The following is a 16,972-nucleotide window of genomic DNA, read 5'->3' as shown; positions in this document are numbered from 1 at the left end:
CAGCTATGTTTCCAGGATTTTTTGTGTGAGATTCTGTTCATACATGCCAACCTTTACATGTATAATCTTTGAGGAAAAGGATCATCGCATATTAAGTGCATGAAAACTGTCCATGAAGTCTAGGAAACAGTGCACTGCATTCTTGGTAATAACCAAAAACTCCATGTTCTCTTTAGTCACAGAACATATTCAAATTCAGAGCAGATATTATGTCTGTATTAAAAAGCACGCTCATGTTGTTAGATATGTGAACACATTTGATTTTCTTTATCAACATTATATTGTTGTCAGATCGGAATGTTGGCGATTTCAATATGAGTCAAAATTTGGGGGTTCTTTTGTAACCTTGCCGGTTGTGTTTCAAGATCCAAATCCAGTTAAGATATTCATCAGACAATGTCATACTTGGAAAGAAGGCTGCACGGTTATTTGAACAATTAATTGAGTCTTGCACAATCAACGAAACCCTCAAGATTATACATAAAATGTGTAACAGGATTACTCACGTACATTTGCCTTGAAACATTGCTACAAAAGGTGAGTAGAGCTGTTGATAGATGGTAAGAAAAAAAGAAAATTTTTGTACAGCTTTGACAATTTCCCGATTTTCCCTTGAATCTTTCAGCGAGGCCGCCCTGAATGCCGATGAGGGGCAGGAGGTGGTGGACACAGTCAGGGGAACATTTGACCACAACGGCGGCGTGCTCGACTCTCCATCAACAGGGGTCAGCATCCACATCCCGAAGGGAGCTATCCCGGAGGGCATTCAGCAGGAGCTCTACTTCAAGGTCTGCCGAGACAACAGCATGCTGCCCCCACTGGACAAGAACAAGGGTAATGATGCTAGATTTTAATTTCTTATCGTGCCCCATGTATGGATGTGGCACCCTGGAATATGGTTTCTTCTATGGAAGACCAATGATCATCAATTACGTATGATTCTCACTAGTACAGTTCCGCCTGCGATCAACGTCACAGTGATTTTGCGCGCGAATGAGCGCGCGCAAGTTAACGCAGTTGAGCGCGGTTGAGCTCGCTCATTTGCGCTCACATCGTCGGGCGGGTGAAAGCCGGCAAATGTATCTGCTGCCATCTGCGGCCAAAAAAGGGCATGGTACTGTCGTAGGTGCATGTATTACTGCAGTGCCGAGTGTGCTGAGCATGTTCTCGCGGAAGGGAAGGGCCGTCCCTTTTCACATCAAAGTTCATGATAAATGTGTTTGTGAGTATGTATGTCTGTGCGTGTTTGTCTGTATGTTCGCGCCTCTGTAAAACAGAAAAAAAAAAAGGCGTGAAGGAAATGGATGGAACAAGATTCCGCTGCAAGAATTTGACCATCGCTGGGACCATAACTGCACTACACAAAATTTTACTTTCAGCGTTCATGTTTTAACTTTCATGAAGGAATATTTTCTGGTTATTTCGACTGTCTTTTGTATATAGTTTCCATTAGCGTTTTTTTTTTCCCGCGCAGTACGATAGCCCGCGCAGGCGCGTAATTGCGATCCATGCAATCTCGACAAAATGATAGCAAGGAAACATCAAAGAAATAAAGCAAGATTCCGCTGCAACATTTTAACCATCGCTATGGCCAAAATTGCTTATTTTAAGATTTTACTTTCAGCGTTCTTGTTACTTCCAGTATTCATGGTATTCGGAATATCTGTTGTACTTTCTATCAGCATTCTTTTTTGTGCAGTACGAAAGCGAGCAGAGGTGCGCAATTGCGATCTTTGTACTAGTAATTCAGGGCAGATGCGCGCAACATTGCGCTCTCTGCATTTCGAAAACATAATCGTGATCAGAAGAAGATATTTAACAAATTTCCGGAGCAACATCTTAAACCATCTCCCTGCAATGTATTCTTTTCCGCACAATACACAATAGCTAGATAACCAGGTTTAGAAGAAAGCATTAGAACACGATTCCGTAGCAACATTTTGGAACATTGCTCTAACCAAAAATTAATATCGTAAATTATTTTGTCTGACAATATTGCTTTAGGATTTTACATCCAGGGTTCGTGGTATTCTGAATGTCTTTTCTACTAAGCCATGGGTTCTGTTCCGCACATGTACGACAGCGTGCAGGTGCGCGCAATTGCGCTCTCTACATTCTCGACGAGATGTAATCAATTTCAGAAAGCATGAAAGAAAATTGAGCAAGGTTCGGTAGCAATATTCTGAAACATCGCTCTAACTAAGATATGGATCAATTTGTTTGACACTTTAATTCTTATTTTACTTTTAGCGTTGATATTTCTGTCACTGTTCATACTAATCTGATGAACCGTTGATCTATCCAATACGTATTCTTAGACGAGCAACAGGATAGCGAGCAGATGCACGCAATTGCGCTCTCTGCATTCCCGACGAGATAATCAGGTTTACAAAAAATAATTTGAACAGCATTCCGTAGCAACAATTTGGAAGATCGCTCTAACCAGATATACTCCTAGTATATCATTTTGTCAGAAAATACAATATTGTTTTACGATATTACATGTAGCGTTCGTGATAGTCTGAATGTCTTTTCCACTTAGCCATGACATTGTGTTCTATTCCGCACAGTTTACGATAGCGAGCAGATGCGCGCAATTGCGCTCTCTGTATTCTCGACGAGATAATCAGTTCAAGATAGCATAAAAGAAATTGAACAAGATTTGGTATAGCAATATTTTAAAACATCGCTCTAACGTAAATAAAGAACAATTTGCTTGTCACTTGTTTAATTATTTTAACTCTTTCGTTGATGGTTCTTTCACTGCTCATGACTGTAATCTGAAGAACGTTGTTCTATCCTATACTAATGAGCATGGCGTATATGTTAGCGAGCACATGCCCGCAATTGCGCTCGCCTCTGCATTTCCAACGAGATAATCAGGATAAGAAGAAGAAAACATTAGATCCCGATTCCGTAGCAAGATCTTTGAACATTGCTCTGACCAAAACATAGTACATCATGTTTTTGTATTACAACATTGTTTTTTGATTTTACATGAAGCGTTCGTGGAATTCTAAATGTCTTTTTTACTTAGCCATATACTCTGTTCTTTTCCGCACAGTATACGATAGCGTGCGTAATATGCGCGCAATTGCGCTCTCTGTATTTTCGACGAGATAATCAGTTTCAGAAAGCATGAAAGAAATTAAAGAACACAATAATAACACTTGTGTTAACACTTGTGTTAGTATTTTACTTTTAACGTTGATGTTTCTTTCACTGTTCATGTTATTGCGAAGAACCGTTGTTCCCTCCAATACGTATTCCTATAGACGAGCAATAGGATAGCGAGCAGATGAACGCAATTGCGCTCGCTGCATTCCCGACGAGATAATCAGGGTTACAAAAAAATAATAATAATAATTTGAACAGCATTCCGTAGCAACAATTTGGAAGATCGCTCTAACCAGATATATTCCGAGTAGTATATCATTTTGTCAGAAAATACAATATTGTTTTACGATTTTACATTTAGCGTTCGTGATAGTCTGAATGTCTTTTCCACTTAGCCATGACATTGTGTTCTATTCCGCACAGTTTACGATAGCGAGCAGATGCGCGCAATTGCGCTCTCTCTATTCTCGACGAGATAATCAGTTCAAGAAAGTATAAAAGAAATTGAACAAGATTTGGTATAGCAATATTTTAAAACATCGCTCTAACGTAAATAAAGAACAATTTGTTTGTCACTTGTTTAATTATTTTAACTCTTTCGTTGATGGTTCTTTCACTGCTCATGACTGTAATCTGAAGAACGTTGTTCTATCCTATACTAATGAGCATGGCGTATATTGTTTAGCGAGCACATGCCCGCAATTGCGCTCGCCTCTGCATTTCCAACGAGATAATCAGGATAAGAAGAAGAAAACATTAGAACCCGATTCCGTAGCAAGATCTTTGAACATTGCTCTGACCAAAACATAGTACATCATGTTTTTGTATTACAACATTGTTTTTTGATTTTACATGAAGCGTTCGTGGAATTCTAAATGTCCTTTTGACTTAGCCATGTGTTCTTTTTCGCCCGGTATACGATAGCGTGCATAATATGCGCGCAATTGCGCTCTCTGTATTTTCGACGAGATAATCAGTTTCAGAAAGCATGAAAGAAATTAAAGAACACAATAATTTGTATAACACTTGTGTTAGTATTTTACTTTTAACGTTGATGTTTCTTTCACTGTTCATGTTATTGTGAAGAACCGTTGTTCCCTCCAATACGTATTCTTAGACGAGCAATAGGATAGCGAGCAGATGAACGCAATTGCGCTCGCTGCATTCCCGACGAGATAATCAGGTTTACAAAAAAATGATTTGAACAGCATTCCGTAGCAACAATTTGGAAGATCGCTCTAACCAGATATACTCCGAGTAGTATATTATTTTGTCAGAAAATACAATATTGTTTTACGATTTTACATTTAGCGTTCGTGATAGTATGAATGTCTTTTCCACTTAGCCATGACATTGTGTTCTATTCCGCACAGTTTACGATAGCGAGCAGATGCGCGCAATTGCGCTCTCTGTATTCTCGACGAGATAATCAGTTCAAGAAAGTATAAAAGAAATTGAACAAGATTTGGTATAGCAATATTTTAAAACATCGCTCTAACGTAAATAAAGAACAATTTGTTTGTCACTTGTTTAATTATTTTAACTCTTTCGTTGATGGTTCTTTCACTGCTCATGACTGTAATCTGAAGAACGTTGTTCTATCCTATACTAATGAGCATGGCGTATAGTTATGCGAGCACATGCCCGCAATTGCGCTCGCCTCTGCATTTCCAACGAGATAATCAGGATAAGAAGAAGAAAACATTAGAACCCGATTCCGTAGCAAGATCTTTGAACATTGCTCTGACCAAAATATAGTACATCATGTTTGTGTATTACAACATTGTTTTTTGATTTTACATGAAGCGTTCGTGGAATTCTAAATGTCCTTTTGACTTAGCCATGTGTTCTTTTTCGCCCGGTATACGATAGCGTGCATAATATGCGCGCAATTGCGCTCTCTGTATTTTCGACGAGATAATCAGTTTCAGAAAGCATGAAAGAAATTAAAGAACACAATAATTTGTATAACACTTGTGTTAGTATTTTACTTTTAACGTTGATGTTTCTTTCACTGTTCATGTTATTGTGAAGAACCGTTGTTCCCTCCAATACGTATTCTTAGACGAGCAATAGGATAGCGAGCAGATGAACGCAATTGCGCTCGCTGCATTCCCGACGAGATAATCAGGTTTACAAAAAAATGATTTGAACAGCATTCCGTAGCAACAATTTGGAAGATCGCTCTAACCAGATATACTCCGAGTAGTATATTATTTTGTCAGAAAATACAATATTGTTTTACGATTTTACATTTAGCGTTCGTGATAGTATGAATGTCTTTTCCACTTAGCCATGACATTGTGTTCTATTCCGCACAGTTTACGATAGCGAGCAGATGCGCGCAATTGCGCTCTCTGTATTCTCGACGAGATAATCAGTTCAAGAAAGTATAAAAGAAATTGAACAAGATTTGGTATAGCAATATTTTAAAACATCGCTCTAACGTAAATAAAGAACAATTTGTTTGTCACTTGTTTAATTATTTTAACTCTTTCGTTGATGGTTCTTTCACTGCTCATGACTGTAATCTGAAGAACGTTGTTCTATCCTATACTAATGAGCATGGCGTATAGATTATGTTAGCGAGCACATGCCCGCAATTGCGCTCGCCTCTGCATTTCCAACGAGATAATCAGGATAAGAAGAAGAAAACAGAAATAGAACCCGATTCCGTAGCAAGATCTTTGAACATTGCTCTGACCAAAATATAGTACATCATGTTTGTGTATTACAACATTGTTTTTTGATTTTACATGAAGCGTTCGTGGAATTCTAAATGTCTTTTTGACTTAGCCATGTGTTCTTTTTCGCCCGGTATACGATAGCGTGCATAATATGCGCGCAATTGCGCTCTCTGTATTTTCGACGAGATAATCAGTTTCAGAAAGCATGAAAGAAATTAAAGAACACAATAATTTGTATAACACTTGTGTTAGTATTTTACTTTTAACGTTGATGTTTCTTTCACTGTTCATGTTATTGTGAAGAACCGTTGTTCCCTCCAATACGTATTCTTAGACGAGCAATAGGATAGCGAGCAGATGAACGCAATTGCGCTCGCTGCATTCCCGACGAGATAATCAGGTTTACAAAAAAAATGATTTGAACAGCATTCCGTAGCAACAATTTGGAAGATCGCTCTAACCAGATATACTCCGAGTAGTATATTATTTTGTCAGAAAATACAATATTGTTTTACGATTTTACATTTAGCGTTCGTGATAGTATGAATGTCTTTTCCACTTAGCCATGACATTGTGTTCTATTCCGCACAGTTTACGATAGCGAGCAGATGCGCGCAATTGCGCTCTCTGTATTCTCGACGAGATAATCAGTTCAAGAAAGTATAAAAGAAATTGAACAAGATTTGGTATAGCAATATTTTAAAACATCGCTCTAACGTAAATAAAGAACAATTTGTTTGTCACTTGTTTAATTATTTTAACTCTTTCGTTGATGGTTCTTTCACTGCTCATGACTGTAATCTGAAGAACGTTGTTCTATCCTATACTAATGAGCATGGCGTATATGTTAGCGAGCACATGCCCGCAATTGCGCTCGCCTCTGCATTTCCAACGAGATAATCAGGATAAGAAGAAGAAAACAGAAATAGAACCCGATTCCGTAGCAAGATCTTTGAACATTGCTCTGACCAAAATATAGTACATCATGTTTGTGTATTACAACATTGTTTTTTGATTTTACATGAAGCGTTCGTGGAATTCTAAATGTCTTTTTGACTTAGCCATGTGTTCTTTTTCGCCCGGTATACGATAGCGTGCATAATATGCGCGCAATTGCGCTCTCTGTATTTTCGACGAGATAATCAGTTTCAGAAAGCATGAAAGAAATTAAAGAACACAATAATTTGTATAACACTTGTGTTAGTATTTTACTTTTAACGTTGATGTTTCTTTCACTGTTCATGTTATTGTGAAGAACCGTTGTTCCCTCCAATACGTATTCTTAGACGAGCAATAGGATAGCGAGCAGATGAACGCAATTGCGCTCGCTGCATTCCCGACGAGATAATCAGGTTTACAAAAAAATGATTTGAACAGCATTCCGTAGCAACAATTTGGAAGATCGCTCTAACCAGATATACTCCGAGTAGTATATTATTTTGTCAGAAAATACAATATTGTTTTACGATTTTACATTTAGCGTTCGTGATAGTATGAATGTCTTTTCCACTTAGCCATGACATTGTGTTCTATTCCGCACAGTTTACGATAGCGAGCAGATGCGCGCAATTGCGCTCTCTGTATTCTCGACGAGATAATCAGTTCAAGAAAGTATAAAAGAAATTGAACAAGATTTGGTATAGCAATATTTTAAAACATCGCTCTAACGTAAATAAAGAACAATTTGTTTGTCACTTGTTTAATTATTTTAACTCTTTCGTTGATGGTTCTTTCACTGCTCATGACTGTAATCTGAAGAACGTTGTTCTATCCTATACTAATGAGCATGGCGTATGTTAGCGAGCACATGCCCGCAATTGCGCTCGCCTCTGCATTTCCAACGAGATAATCAGGATAAGAAGAAGAAAACATTAGAACCCGATTCCGTAGCAAGATCTTTGAACATTGCTCTGAACAAAATATAGTACATCATGTTTGTGTATTACAACATTGTTTTTTGATTTTACATGAAGCGTTCGTGGAATTCTAAATGTCCTTTTGACTTAGCCATGTGTTCTTTTTCGCCCGGTATACGATAGCGTGCATAATATGCGCGCAATTGCGCTCTCTGTATTTTCGACGAGATAATCAGTTTCAGAAAGCATGAAAGAAATTAAAGAACCCAATAATTTGTATAACACTTGTGTTAGTATTTTACTTTTAACGTTGATGTTTCTTTCACTGTTCATGTTATTGTGAAGAACCGTTGTTCCCTCCAATACGTATTCTTAGACGAGCAATAGGATAGCGAGCAGATGAACGCAATTGCGCTCGCTGCATTCCCGACGAGATAATCAGGTTTACAAAAAAATGATTTGAACAGCATTCCGTAGCAACAATTTGGAAGATCGCTCTAACCAGATATACTCCGAGTAGTATATTATTTTGTCAGAAAATACAATATTGTTTTACGATTTTACATTTAGCGTTCGTGATAGTATGAATGTCTTTTCCACTTAGCCATGACATTGTGTTCTATTCCGCACAGTTTACGATAGCGAGCAGATGCGCGCAATTGCGCTCTCTGTATTCTCGACGAGATAATCAGTTCAAGAAAGTATAAAAGAAATTGAACAAGATTTGGTATAGCAATATTTTAAAACATCGCTCTAACGTAAATAAAGAACAATTTGTTTGTCACTTGTTTAATTATTTTAACTCTTTCGTTGATGGTTCTTTCACTGCTCATGACTGTAATCTGAAGAACGTTGTTCTATCCTATACTAATGAGCATGGCGTATAGATGTTAGCGAGCACATGCCCGCAATTGCGCTCGCCTCTGCATTTCCAACGAGATAATCAGGATAAGAAGAAGAAAACAGAAATAGAACCCGATTCCGTAGCAAGATCTTTGAACATTGCTCTGACCAAAATATAGTACATCATGTTTTTGTATTACAACATTGTTTTTTGATTTTACATGAAGCGTTCGTGGAATTCTAAATGTCCTTTTGACTTAGCCATGTGTTCTTTTTCGCCCGGTATACGATAGCGTGCATAATATGCGCGCAATTGCGCTCTCTGTATTTTCGACGAGATAATCAGTTTCAGAAAGCATGAAAGAAATTAAAGAACACAATAATTTGTATAACACTTGTGTTAGTATTTTACTTTTAACGTTGATGTTTCTTTCACTGTTCATGTTATTGTGAAGAACCGTTGTTCCCTCCAATACGTATTCTTAGACGAGCAATAGGATAGCGAGCAGATGAACGCAATTGCGCTCGCTGCATTCCCGACGATATAATCAGGTTTACAAAAAAAATGATTTGAACAGCATTCCGTAGCAACAATTTGGAAGATCGCTCTAACCAGATATACTCCGAGTAGTATATTATTTTGTCAGAAAATACAATATTGTTTTACGATTTTACATTTAGCGTTCGTGATAGTATGAATGTCTTTTCCACTTAGCCATGACATTGTGTTCTATTCCGCACAGTTTACGATAGCGAGCAGATGCGCGCAATTGCGCTCTCTGTATTCTCGACGAGATAATCAGTTCAAGAAAGTATAAAAGAAATTGAACAAGATTTGGTATAGCAATATTTTAAAACATCGCTCTAACGTAAATAAAGAACAATTTGTTTGTCACTTGTTTAATTATTTTAACTCTTTCGTTGATGGTTCTTTCACTGCTCATGACTGTAATCTGAAGAACGTTGTTCTATCCTATACTAATGAGCATGGCGTATTATTTTAGCGAGCACATGCCCGCAATTGCGCTCGCCTCTGCATTTCCAACGAGATAATCAGGATAAGAAGAAGAAAACATTAGGACCCGATTCCGTAGCAAGATCTTTGAACATTGCTCTGACCAAAATATAGTACATCATGTTTGTGTATTACAACATTGTTTTTTGATTTTACATGAAGCGTTCGTGGAATTCTAAATGTCTTTTTGACTTAGCCATGTGTTCTTTTTCGCCCGGTATACGATAGCGTGCATAATATGCGCGCAATTGCGCTCTCTGTATTTTCGACGAGATAATCAGTTTCAGAAAGCATGAAAGAAATTAAAGAACACAATAATTTGTATAACACTTGTGTTAGTATTTTACTTTTAACGTTGATGTTTCTTTCACTGTTCATGTTATTGTGAAGAACCGTTGTTCCCTCCAATACGTATTCTTAGACGAGCAATAGGATAGCGAGCAGATGAACGCAATTGCGCTCGCTGCATTCCCGACGAGATAATCAGGTTTACAAAAAAATGATTTGAACAGCATTCCGTAGCAACAATTTGGAAGATCGCTCTAACCAGATATACTCCGAGTAGTATATTATTTTGTCAGAAAATACAATATTGTTTTACGATTTTACATTTAGCGTTCGTGATAGTATGAATGTCTTTTCCACTTAGCCATGACATTGTGTTCTATTCCGCACAGTTTACGATAGCGAGCAGATGCGCGCAATTGCGCTCTCTGTATTCTCGACGAGATAATCAGTTCAAGAAAGTATAAAAGAAATTGAACAAGATTTGGTATAGCAATATTTTAAAACATCGCTCTAACGTAAATAAAGAACAATTTGTTTGTCACTTGTTTAATTATTTTAACTCTTTCGTTGATGGTTCTTTCACTGCTCATGACTGTAATCTGAAGAACGTTGTTCTATCCTATACTAATGAGCATGGCGTATTATGTTAGCGAGCACATGCCCGCAATTGCGCTCGCCTCTGCATTTCCAACGAGATAATCAGGATAAGAAGAAGAAAACATTAGGACCCGATTCCGTAGCAAGATCTTTGAACATTGCTCTGACCAAAATATAGTACATCATGTTTGTGTATTACAACATTGTTTTTTGATTTTACATGAAGCGTTCGTGGAATTCTAAATGTCTTTTTGACTTAGCCATGTGTTCTTTTTCGCCCGGTATACGATAGCGTGCATAATATGCGCGCAATTGCGCTCTCTGTATTTTCGACGAGATAATCAGTTTCAGAAAGCATGAAAGAAATTAAAGAACACAATAATTTGTATAACACTTGTGTTAGTATTTTACTTTTAACGTTGATGTTTCTTTCACTGTTCATGTTATTGTGAAGAACCGTTGTTCCCTCCAATACGTATTCTTAGACGAGCAATAGGATAGCGAGCAGATGAACGCAATTGCGCTCGCTGCATTCCCGACGAGATAATCAGGTTTACAAAAAAAAATGATTTGAACAGCATTCCGTAGCAACAATTTGGAAGATCGCTCTAACCCAGATATACTCCGAGTAGTATATTATTTTGTCAGAAAATACAATATTGTTTTACGATTTTACATTTAGCGTTCGTGATAGTATGAATGTCTTTTCCACTTAGCCATGACATTGTGTTCTATTCCGCACAGTTTACGATAGCGAGCAGATGCGCGCAATTGCGCTCTCTGTATTCTCGACGAGATAATCAGTACAAGAAAGTATAAAAGAAATTGAACAAGATTTGGTATAGCAATATTTTAAAACATCGCTCTAACGTAAATAAAGTACAATTTGTTTGTCACTTGTTTAATTATTTTAACTCTTTCGTTGATGGTTCTTTCACTGTTCATGACTGTAATCTGAAGAACGTTGTTCTATCCTATACTAATGAGCATGGCGTATAGATTATGTTAGCGAGCACATGCCCGCAATTGCGCTCGCCTCTGCATTTCCAACGAGATAATCAGGATAAGAAGAAGAAAACAGAAATAGAACCCGATTCCGTAGCAAGATCTTTGAACATTGCTCTGACCAAAATATAGTACATCATGTTTTTGTATTACAACATTGTTTTTTGATTTTACATGAAGCGTTCGTGGAATTCTAAATGTCTTTTTGACTTAGCCATGTGTTCTTTTCCGCCCGGTATACGATAGCGTGCATAATATGCGCGCAATTGCGCTCTCTGTATTTTCGACGAGATAATCAGTTTCAGAAAGCATGAAAGAAATTAAAGAACACAATAATTTGTATAACACTTGTGTTAGTATTTTACTTTTAACGTTGATGTTTCTTTCACTGTTCATGTTATTGTGAAGAACCGTTGTTCCCTCCAATACGTATTCTTAGACGAGCAATAGGATAGCGAGCAGATGAACGCAATTGCGCTCGCTGCATTCACGACGAGATAATCAGGTTTACAAAAAAATGATTTGAACAGCATTCCGTAGCAACAATTTGGAAGATCGCTCTAACCAGATATACTCCGATTTTACATTTAGCGTTCGTGATAGTATGAATGTCTTCTCCACTTAGCCATGACATTGGGTTCTATTCCGCACAGTTTACGATAGCGAGCAGATGCGCGCAATTGCGCTCTCTGTATTCTCGACGAGATAATCAGTTCAAGAAAGTGTAAAAGAAATTGAACAAGATTTGGTATAGCAATATCTTAAAACATCGCCCTAACGTAAATAAAGAACAATATTATTTGTTTGTCACTTGTTCAATTATTTTAACTCTTTCGTTGATGGTTCTTTCACTGTTCATGACTGTAGTCTGTAATCTGAAGAACGTTGTTCTATCAGGCATGAGATTTCTCCGCGGATTTTGAAATTCTGGGGGGAAAATACACAGTCGAGAAACTTTCCGTGATTTTCCTCTTTTTCTTTGTTTTTTTTTTTTTTTTTTTTGGGGGGGGGGGGGGGGGCAGCCCACATATCTCGCCGTGCATGACGAGTATGTCTAGCGATGTCTAGATCTAGCGATGTCACGATTTCAATTACTGTCGAACACTTACTCAATCCAACACCAACAATCAGCGATTCATAACCATAACCGAAGAAAGTCCATTTATATTCCAAAACACAATGTGTGTCTCGCCGAATAATGTGTGATGATAAAGCCAGTATTTTGGCAGTAAAAGTAGCGGCAACAGAAGAAACTCTGCTGTTTTCTGCTCGCGGTAAGCTGCCAGCAGGTGAGTCGAGTGGTGACTTGCTATGCCTGCCTGCTTCACGTCATGTAACTATACGTGTGTAGAGCACCAGCACAGCGCACACACCAAGTTCACGCAGAAAAAAAAAGAGAAAAATCCCACGATGCCAAGGTGCCAGACTGGGAATGGGGAGGGGTGGAGAGAGAGAAACCAATCAACAGAAGAAACCGCGCGTACTGGCGCATTCTTGGAGGTCATGAACTGTCTGGGGTGTTGGAGATGAACAGGGAAAGAATGTTTAATTACTGAGTACACATAGCTCAAGTCGAAGCCCCATGCAGGGCGAAGACCCAGGATTACAAATGCAACGATTTCATATTTCTTTCATGTAAGCTCCTTAAAATCACTCTCCCGCAATATTTGATGAGCTTAATTTAGGTGTTAGAATGTCAAATTTTTCATGAGATTGTAACTTTGTGTAATACAATACTATATACCTATTGATTTATCAATCTGTAAACCACAAATGTGACTACCAGTGACAATAAAAAAGACTTGTATTTTTTTTTCTGCCGAGATTCTTTTTTTCTTCATCCTAATACTTCCAAGTTTACATGAAATTTCTGATGTTTTTACTGCAGCATCAACAGTCTAACATAAATTACTGAAATATTGTCTAAATTAATGCATTTGAAATATTGGTCAAATTTAGAGGATGCAAATCTATGTGGATAATTTGTGACACTCAACTCGTCTTTTTGATGTTTTTCTTTCAGTCCAAAAGGAAGACAAAATAGTATCATGACGTTTGCAATTGTTCAAAAGGTCTGCTGTTGATAACTCACAGACTCACAGACTAATCACCAAGGGGCTGTTCACAGGCCCTCTCTCCAGCCAGCTGTCGGAATGTGCTTTGAAGTTGCATGGCAGCCTGGCTGGCATGAATGGGTGTCGAGTTTCAATCAATATCTACTGTTGTTTTATTCTTGTACTTGAACATGTCGTTTCACCTGACAGTGACGCGGAAATCGGGATGGTGTAGGGGAGAGGGTTTTGTTGTGTTGCAATGTGTGTGTGTGTGTGTGTGTGTGTGTATTTTTTTCCCTCGGTTTTTTTCTCCTTTTTTTGAAGGGGGGGGGGGGGGGGGAGGACTGAGGCCAGAGTGGGGAAAGATCAGAGTGAAATGAGTGCTTGCTTCTTGTCTGGATTATTGACTGAAGAAAGATAAATTGGTTGATCCTTTAGTGCTGAATTTTTTAATCTGTTTAGACTTTCTGAAGGAAAGCATCTTGGATATGATGGAACAAGATGGCGTAGAAACATTTCGAAAAATTTCTCTTACCAAAATTTATCACATTATTTTTTATGACAATATTGTTTAATGATTAAACATAAAGCGTTCGGGGTATTCTGAATGTCTTTTCTAGTGTCCGTGTTCTATTCCGCACAGTATACGATGGCGTGCAGATGCGCGCAATTGCGCTCTCTGCATTCCCGACAAGACAATCAGGTTTAGAAGAAAGCATCTTGGATATAATCGAACAAGATGGCGTAGAAACATTTCGAAAAATTGCTCTTACCAAAATTTATCACATTTTTTTAATGACAATATTGTTTTATGATGAAACATAAAGCGTTCGGGGTATTCTGAATGTCTTTTCTAGTGTCCGTGTTCTATTCCGCACAGTATACGATGGCGTGCAGATGCGCGCAATTGCGCTCTCTGCATTCTTGACGAGATAATCAGTTTCAGAAAGCATGAAAGAAATTAAACAAAACAATTTGTATATGATACTTTTGTTAGTATCTTACTTTTAGCGTTGATGTGTCTTTCACTGTTCATCTTATAAGCCAGTTCGGGGATAGCTCATGTGCACATGGGTACAAATGACCTTTAATTTTTCTCAGTTGGTTTGGCACTTACTCAATTCAAAGCGACATAATGCAGCAGCTTGCCCAACATAGCAATTTATGGAACTCTTTATGGAACTATTCTAACAAAGAATGAGCCTGTGTAGATGAAGTGACCAAAGTCGTTCGTCAATCAACACTTTGGGAAGCATCTATTTCATTGTGCTGTTTTGAATACATTAACAAACTTTTTCTTTTAACATTACCAAATACCAGGCTTGCTGTCAGGTGGATGTACTGGCAGGCACCATTATATAAGGATTCCATAAATAATCATAGCGTTACAGATGCTTATCTCAGCGAAATTAAAAACCAAACTGTCTCTCAGTACAAATGACCTTTTTCTGCTCATGCTCAAACTGGAAATCCGAACTGGCTTATTGTGAAGAACAATGATTGTTCCCTCCTATACGTATTCGAGCAGTACAGGATAGCGAGCAGATGCACGCAATTGCGCTCTCTGCATTCCCGACGAGATAATCAGGTTTACAAGAAAGAATCTGAAGAGCATTCCGTAGCAACAATTTTAAACATTGCTCTATCCAAAATATACTCCGAGTAATACATTATTTTGTCAGAAAATACAATATTGTTTTATGATTTCACATTTAGCGTTCGTGGTATGAAGCGTAAAAGAAATTGAACAAGATTCCTTAGCAGTATTTTGAAACATTGCTCTAACTTAAGTATAGTACAGTAACTGCACTTGTTTTTGTGTTTTACTTTTAGCGTTGATGCTTCTATTACTGTTCATGTCACATTATTCTGAAAAACCGTTGGTGTAATACGAACCGTTTTCTTAGACCAGCTAGTAACACAGTGCGCAGATGCACGCAATTGCGCTCTCTGCATTTCCGACAAGATAAGCAGGTTTAGAAGAAAGCATTTAATATGACTGAACAAGATTGCGTAGAAACATTTTGAAACATTGCTCTTATCAAAATTTATCACATTATTTTGTATGACAATTATTGTTTAATGACTTAACATAAAGCGTTCGTGGTATTCTGAATGTCTTTTCTACTTAGCCATGCGACGAGATAATCAGTTTCAGAAAGCATGAAAAAGATTAAATAAAACAGTTTGTATGCCACTTTTGTTAGTATTTTACTTTCAGCGTTGATGTTTCTTTCACTGTTTATGTTATTGTGAAGAACCGTTGGTCTGTCCCTTACGTATTCTTATAGGCGAGCAGTATAAATTAGGATAGCGAGCAGATGCGCGCAATTGCACTCTCTACATTCTCGACGAGATAGTCAGTTTCAGAAAGCATAAAAGAAATTAAACAAAAAAAAAAAACAATTTGTATGACACTTCTGGTAGTATTTTACTTTTAACATTGATGTTTCTTTCACTGTTCATGTTATTCTGAAGAACCGTTGTTCTCTCTAATATACGTATTCTTAGACGAGCAGTATATATTAGATAGCGAGCAGATGTACGCAATAATTGCGCTCTCTATTCCCGAGGAGGCAGGATTAGAAGAATAATAAGCATTAAAGATATTGAAAAATATTCAGTAGCAACATTTTGATACATCGCTCTTATAAAGAAAAATAGTACATTATTTTGTATGACAATATTGTGTCATGATTTTACGTTTAGTGTTCGTGGTATTCTGAATGTCTATTTTACTTAGCCAAGTGTTGTTTTCCGCACAGAATATGTGTAACGTGCAGTTGCGCGCAATTGCGTTCACTGCATTTTCGACGAGATACTTAGTTTCATGGCACAAAATAAGAAATTGAACAAGATTCCGGAGCAAAAAAAAATTAGACATCGGTCTGACCATATAGACTAATATGTTATTAATTACAGCTCGTTATTCCGAAGGTTCGTTATTCCGAAGATTCGTTATTCCGAAGGTTCGTTAATCCGAAAATGAAATTAGGTTCGTTATTACGAAGGCTCGTTAATCCGAAAATGAAACAAAGCTCTTTGTTCCGGAGGTTCGTTACGGACCCTATATAAAACCTTCGGAATAGCGAACCTTCGGAATAACGAACAGCACCCAACAGTTATTTTGTATATGAGACTTGTTTTTGGCTTATATTTTTAGCGTTCGTGCATGTTTCTTTCACTCTTAATATCATTCTGATATAAGGAACCGTTGTTCTGTCGCAATACCATCTTAGACGAGCAGTAGCGAGCAGATGCAAGCAGTTGTGTCCTCTGTATTTCTGACGAGATAATCAGGTTTAGAGAAAGCATTAAAGATATCTGGCAACCTTTGGAAGCAGAGATTAGTACTCAGCAACCCAAAAAATCGTATTTTTTCGATCAGAATTAGTATTTTCAGTCTTCCTTTTTTTATTATTTCGAAATAAACTTGCCGATGTATGAGGCCTACTGGCTGTAAACATAACATTACGACGTCATGCCGAAGTACCGAGCTGCATAGTCACC

The 16,972-nt window shown here is 37.7% G+C and overlaps 1 protein-coding gene across 1 annotated transcript in view; it reads left to right on the top strand.

The window, feature by feature from the left end:
• Nucleotides 1–16,972, top strand: part of LOC139744733 (tight junction protein 1-like) — an 86,097-nt gene that overhangs the window by 53,735 nt on the left and 15,390 nt on the right. The window contains exon 23 of the mRNA XM_071655156.1: nucleotides 626–834. Within this exon, the coding sequence (XP_071511257.1) occupies nucleotides 626–834 (209 nt within the window). The remainder of the gene's footprint in view (nucleotides 1–625; nucleotides 835–16,972) is intronic.

This window comes from Diadema antillarum, unplaced genomic scaffold (assembly GCF_040938485.1).
Source record: "Diadema antillarum isolate AM-2024a unplaced genomic scaffold, OU_Dant_1.0 seq00001206_RagTag, whole genome shotgun sequence".
Classification (NCBI taxonomy): Eukaryota; Metazoa; Echinodermata; class Echinoidea; order Diadematoida; family Diadematidae; genus Diadema; species Diadema antillarum.
This window is presented reverse-complemented; position numbering and strand designations above follow the sequence as displayed.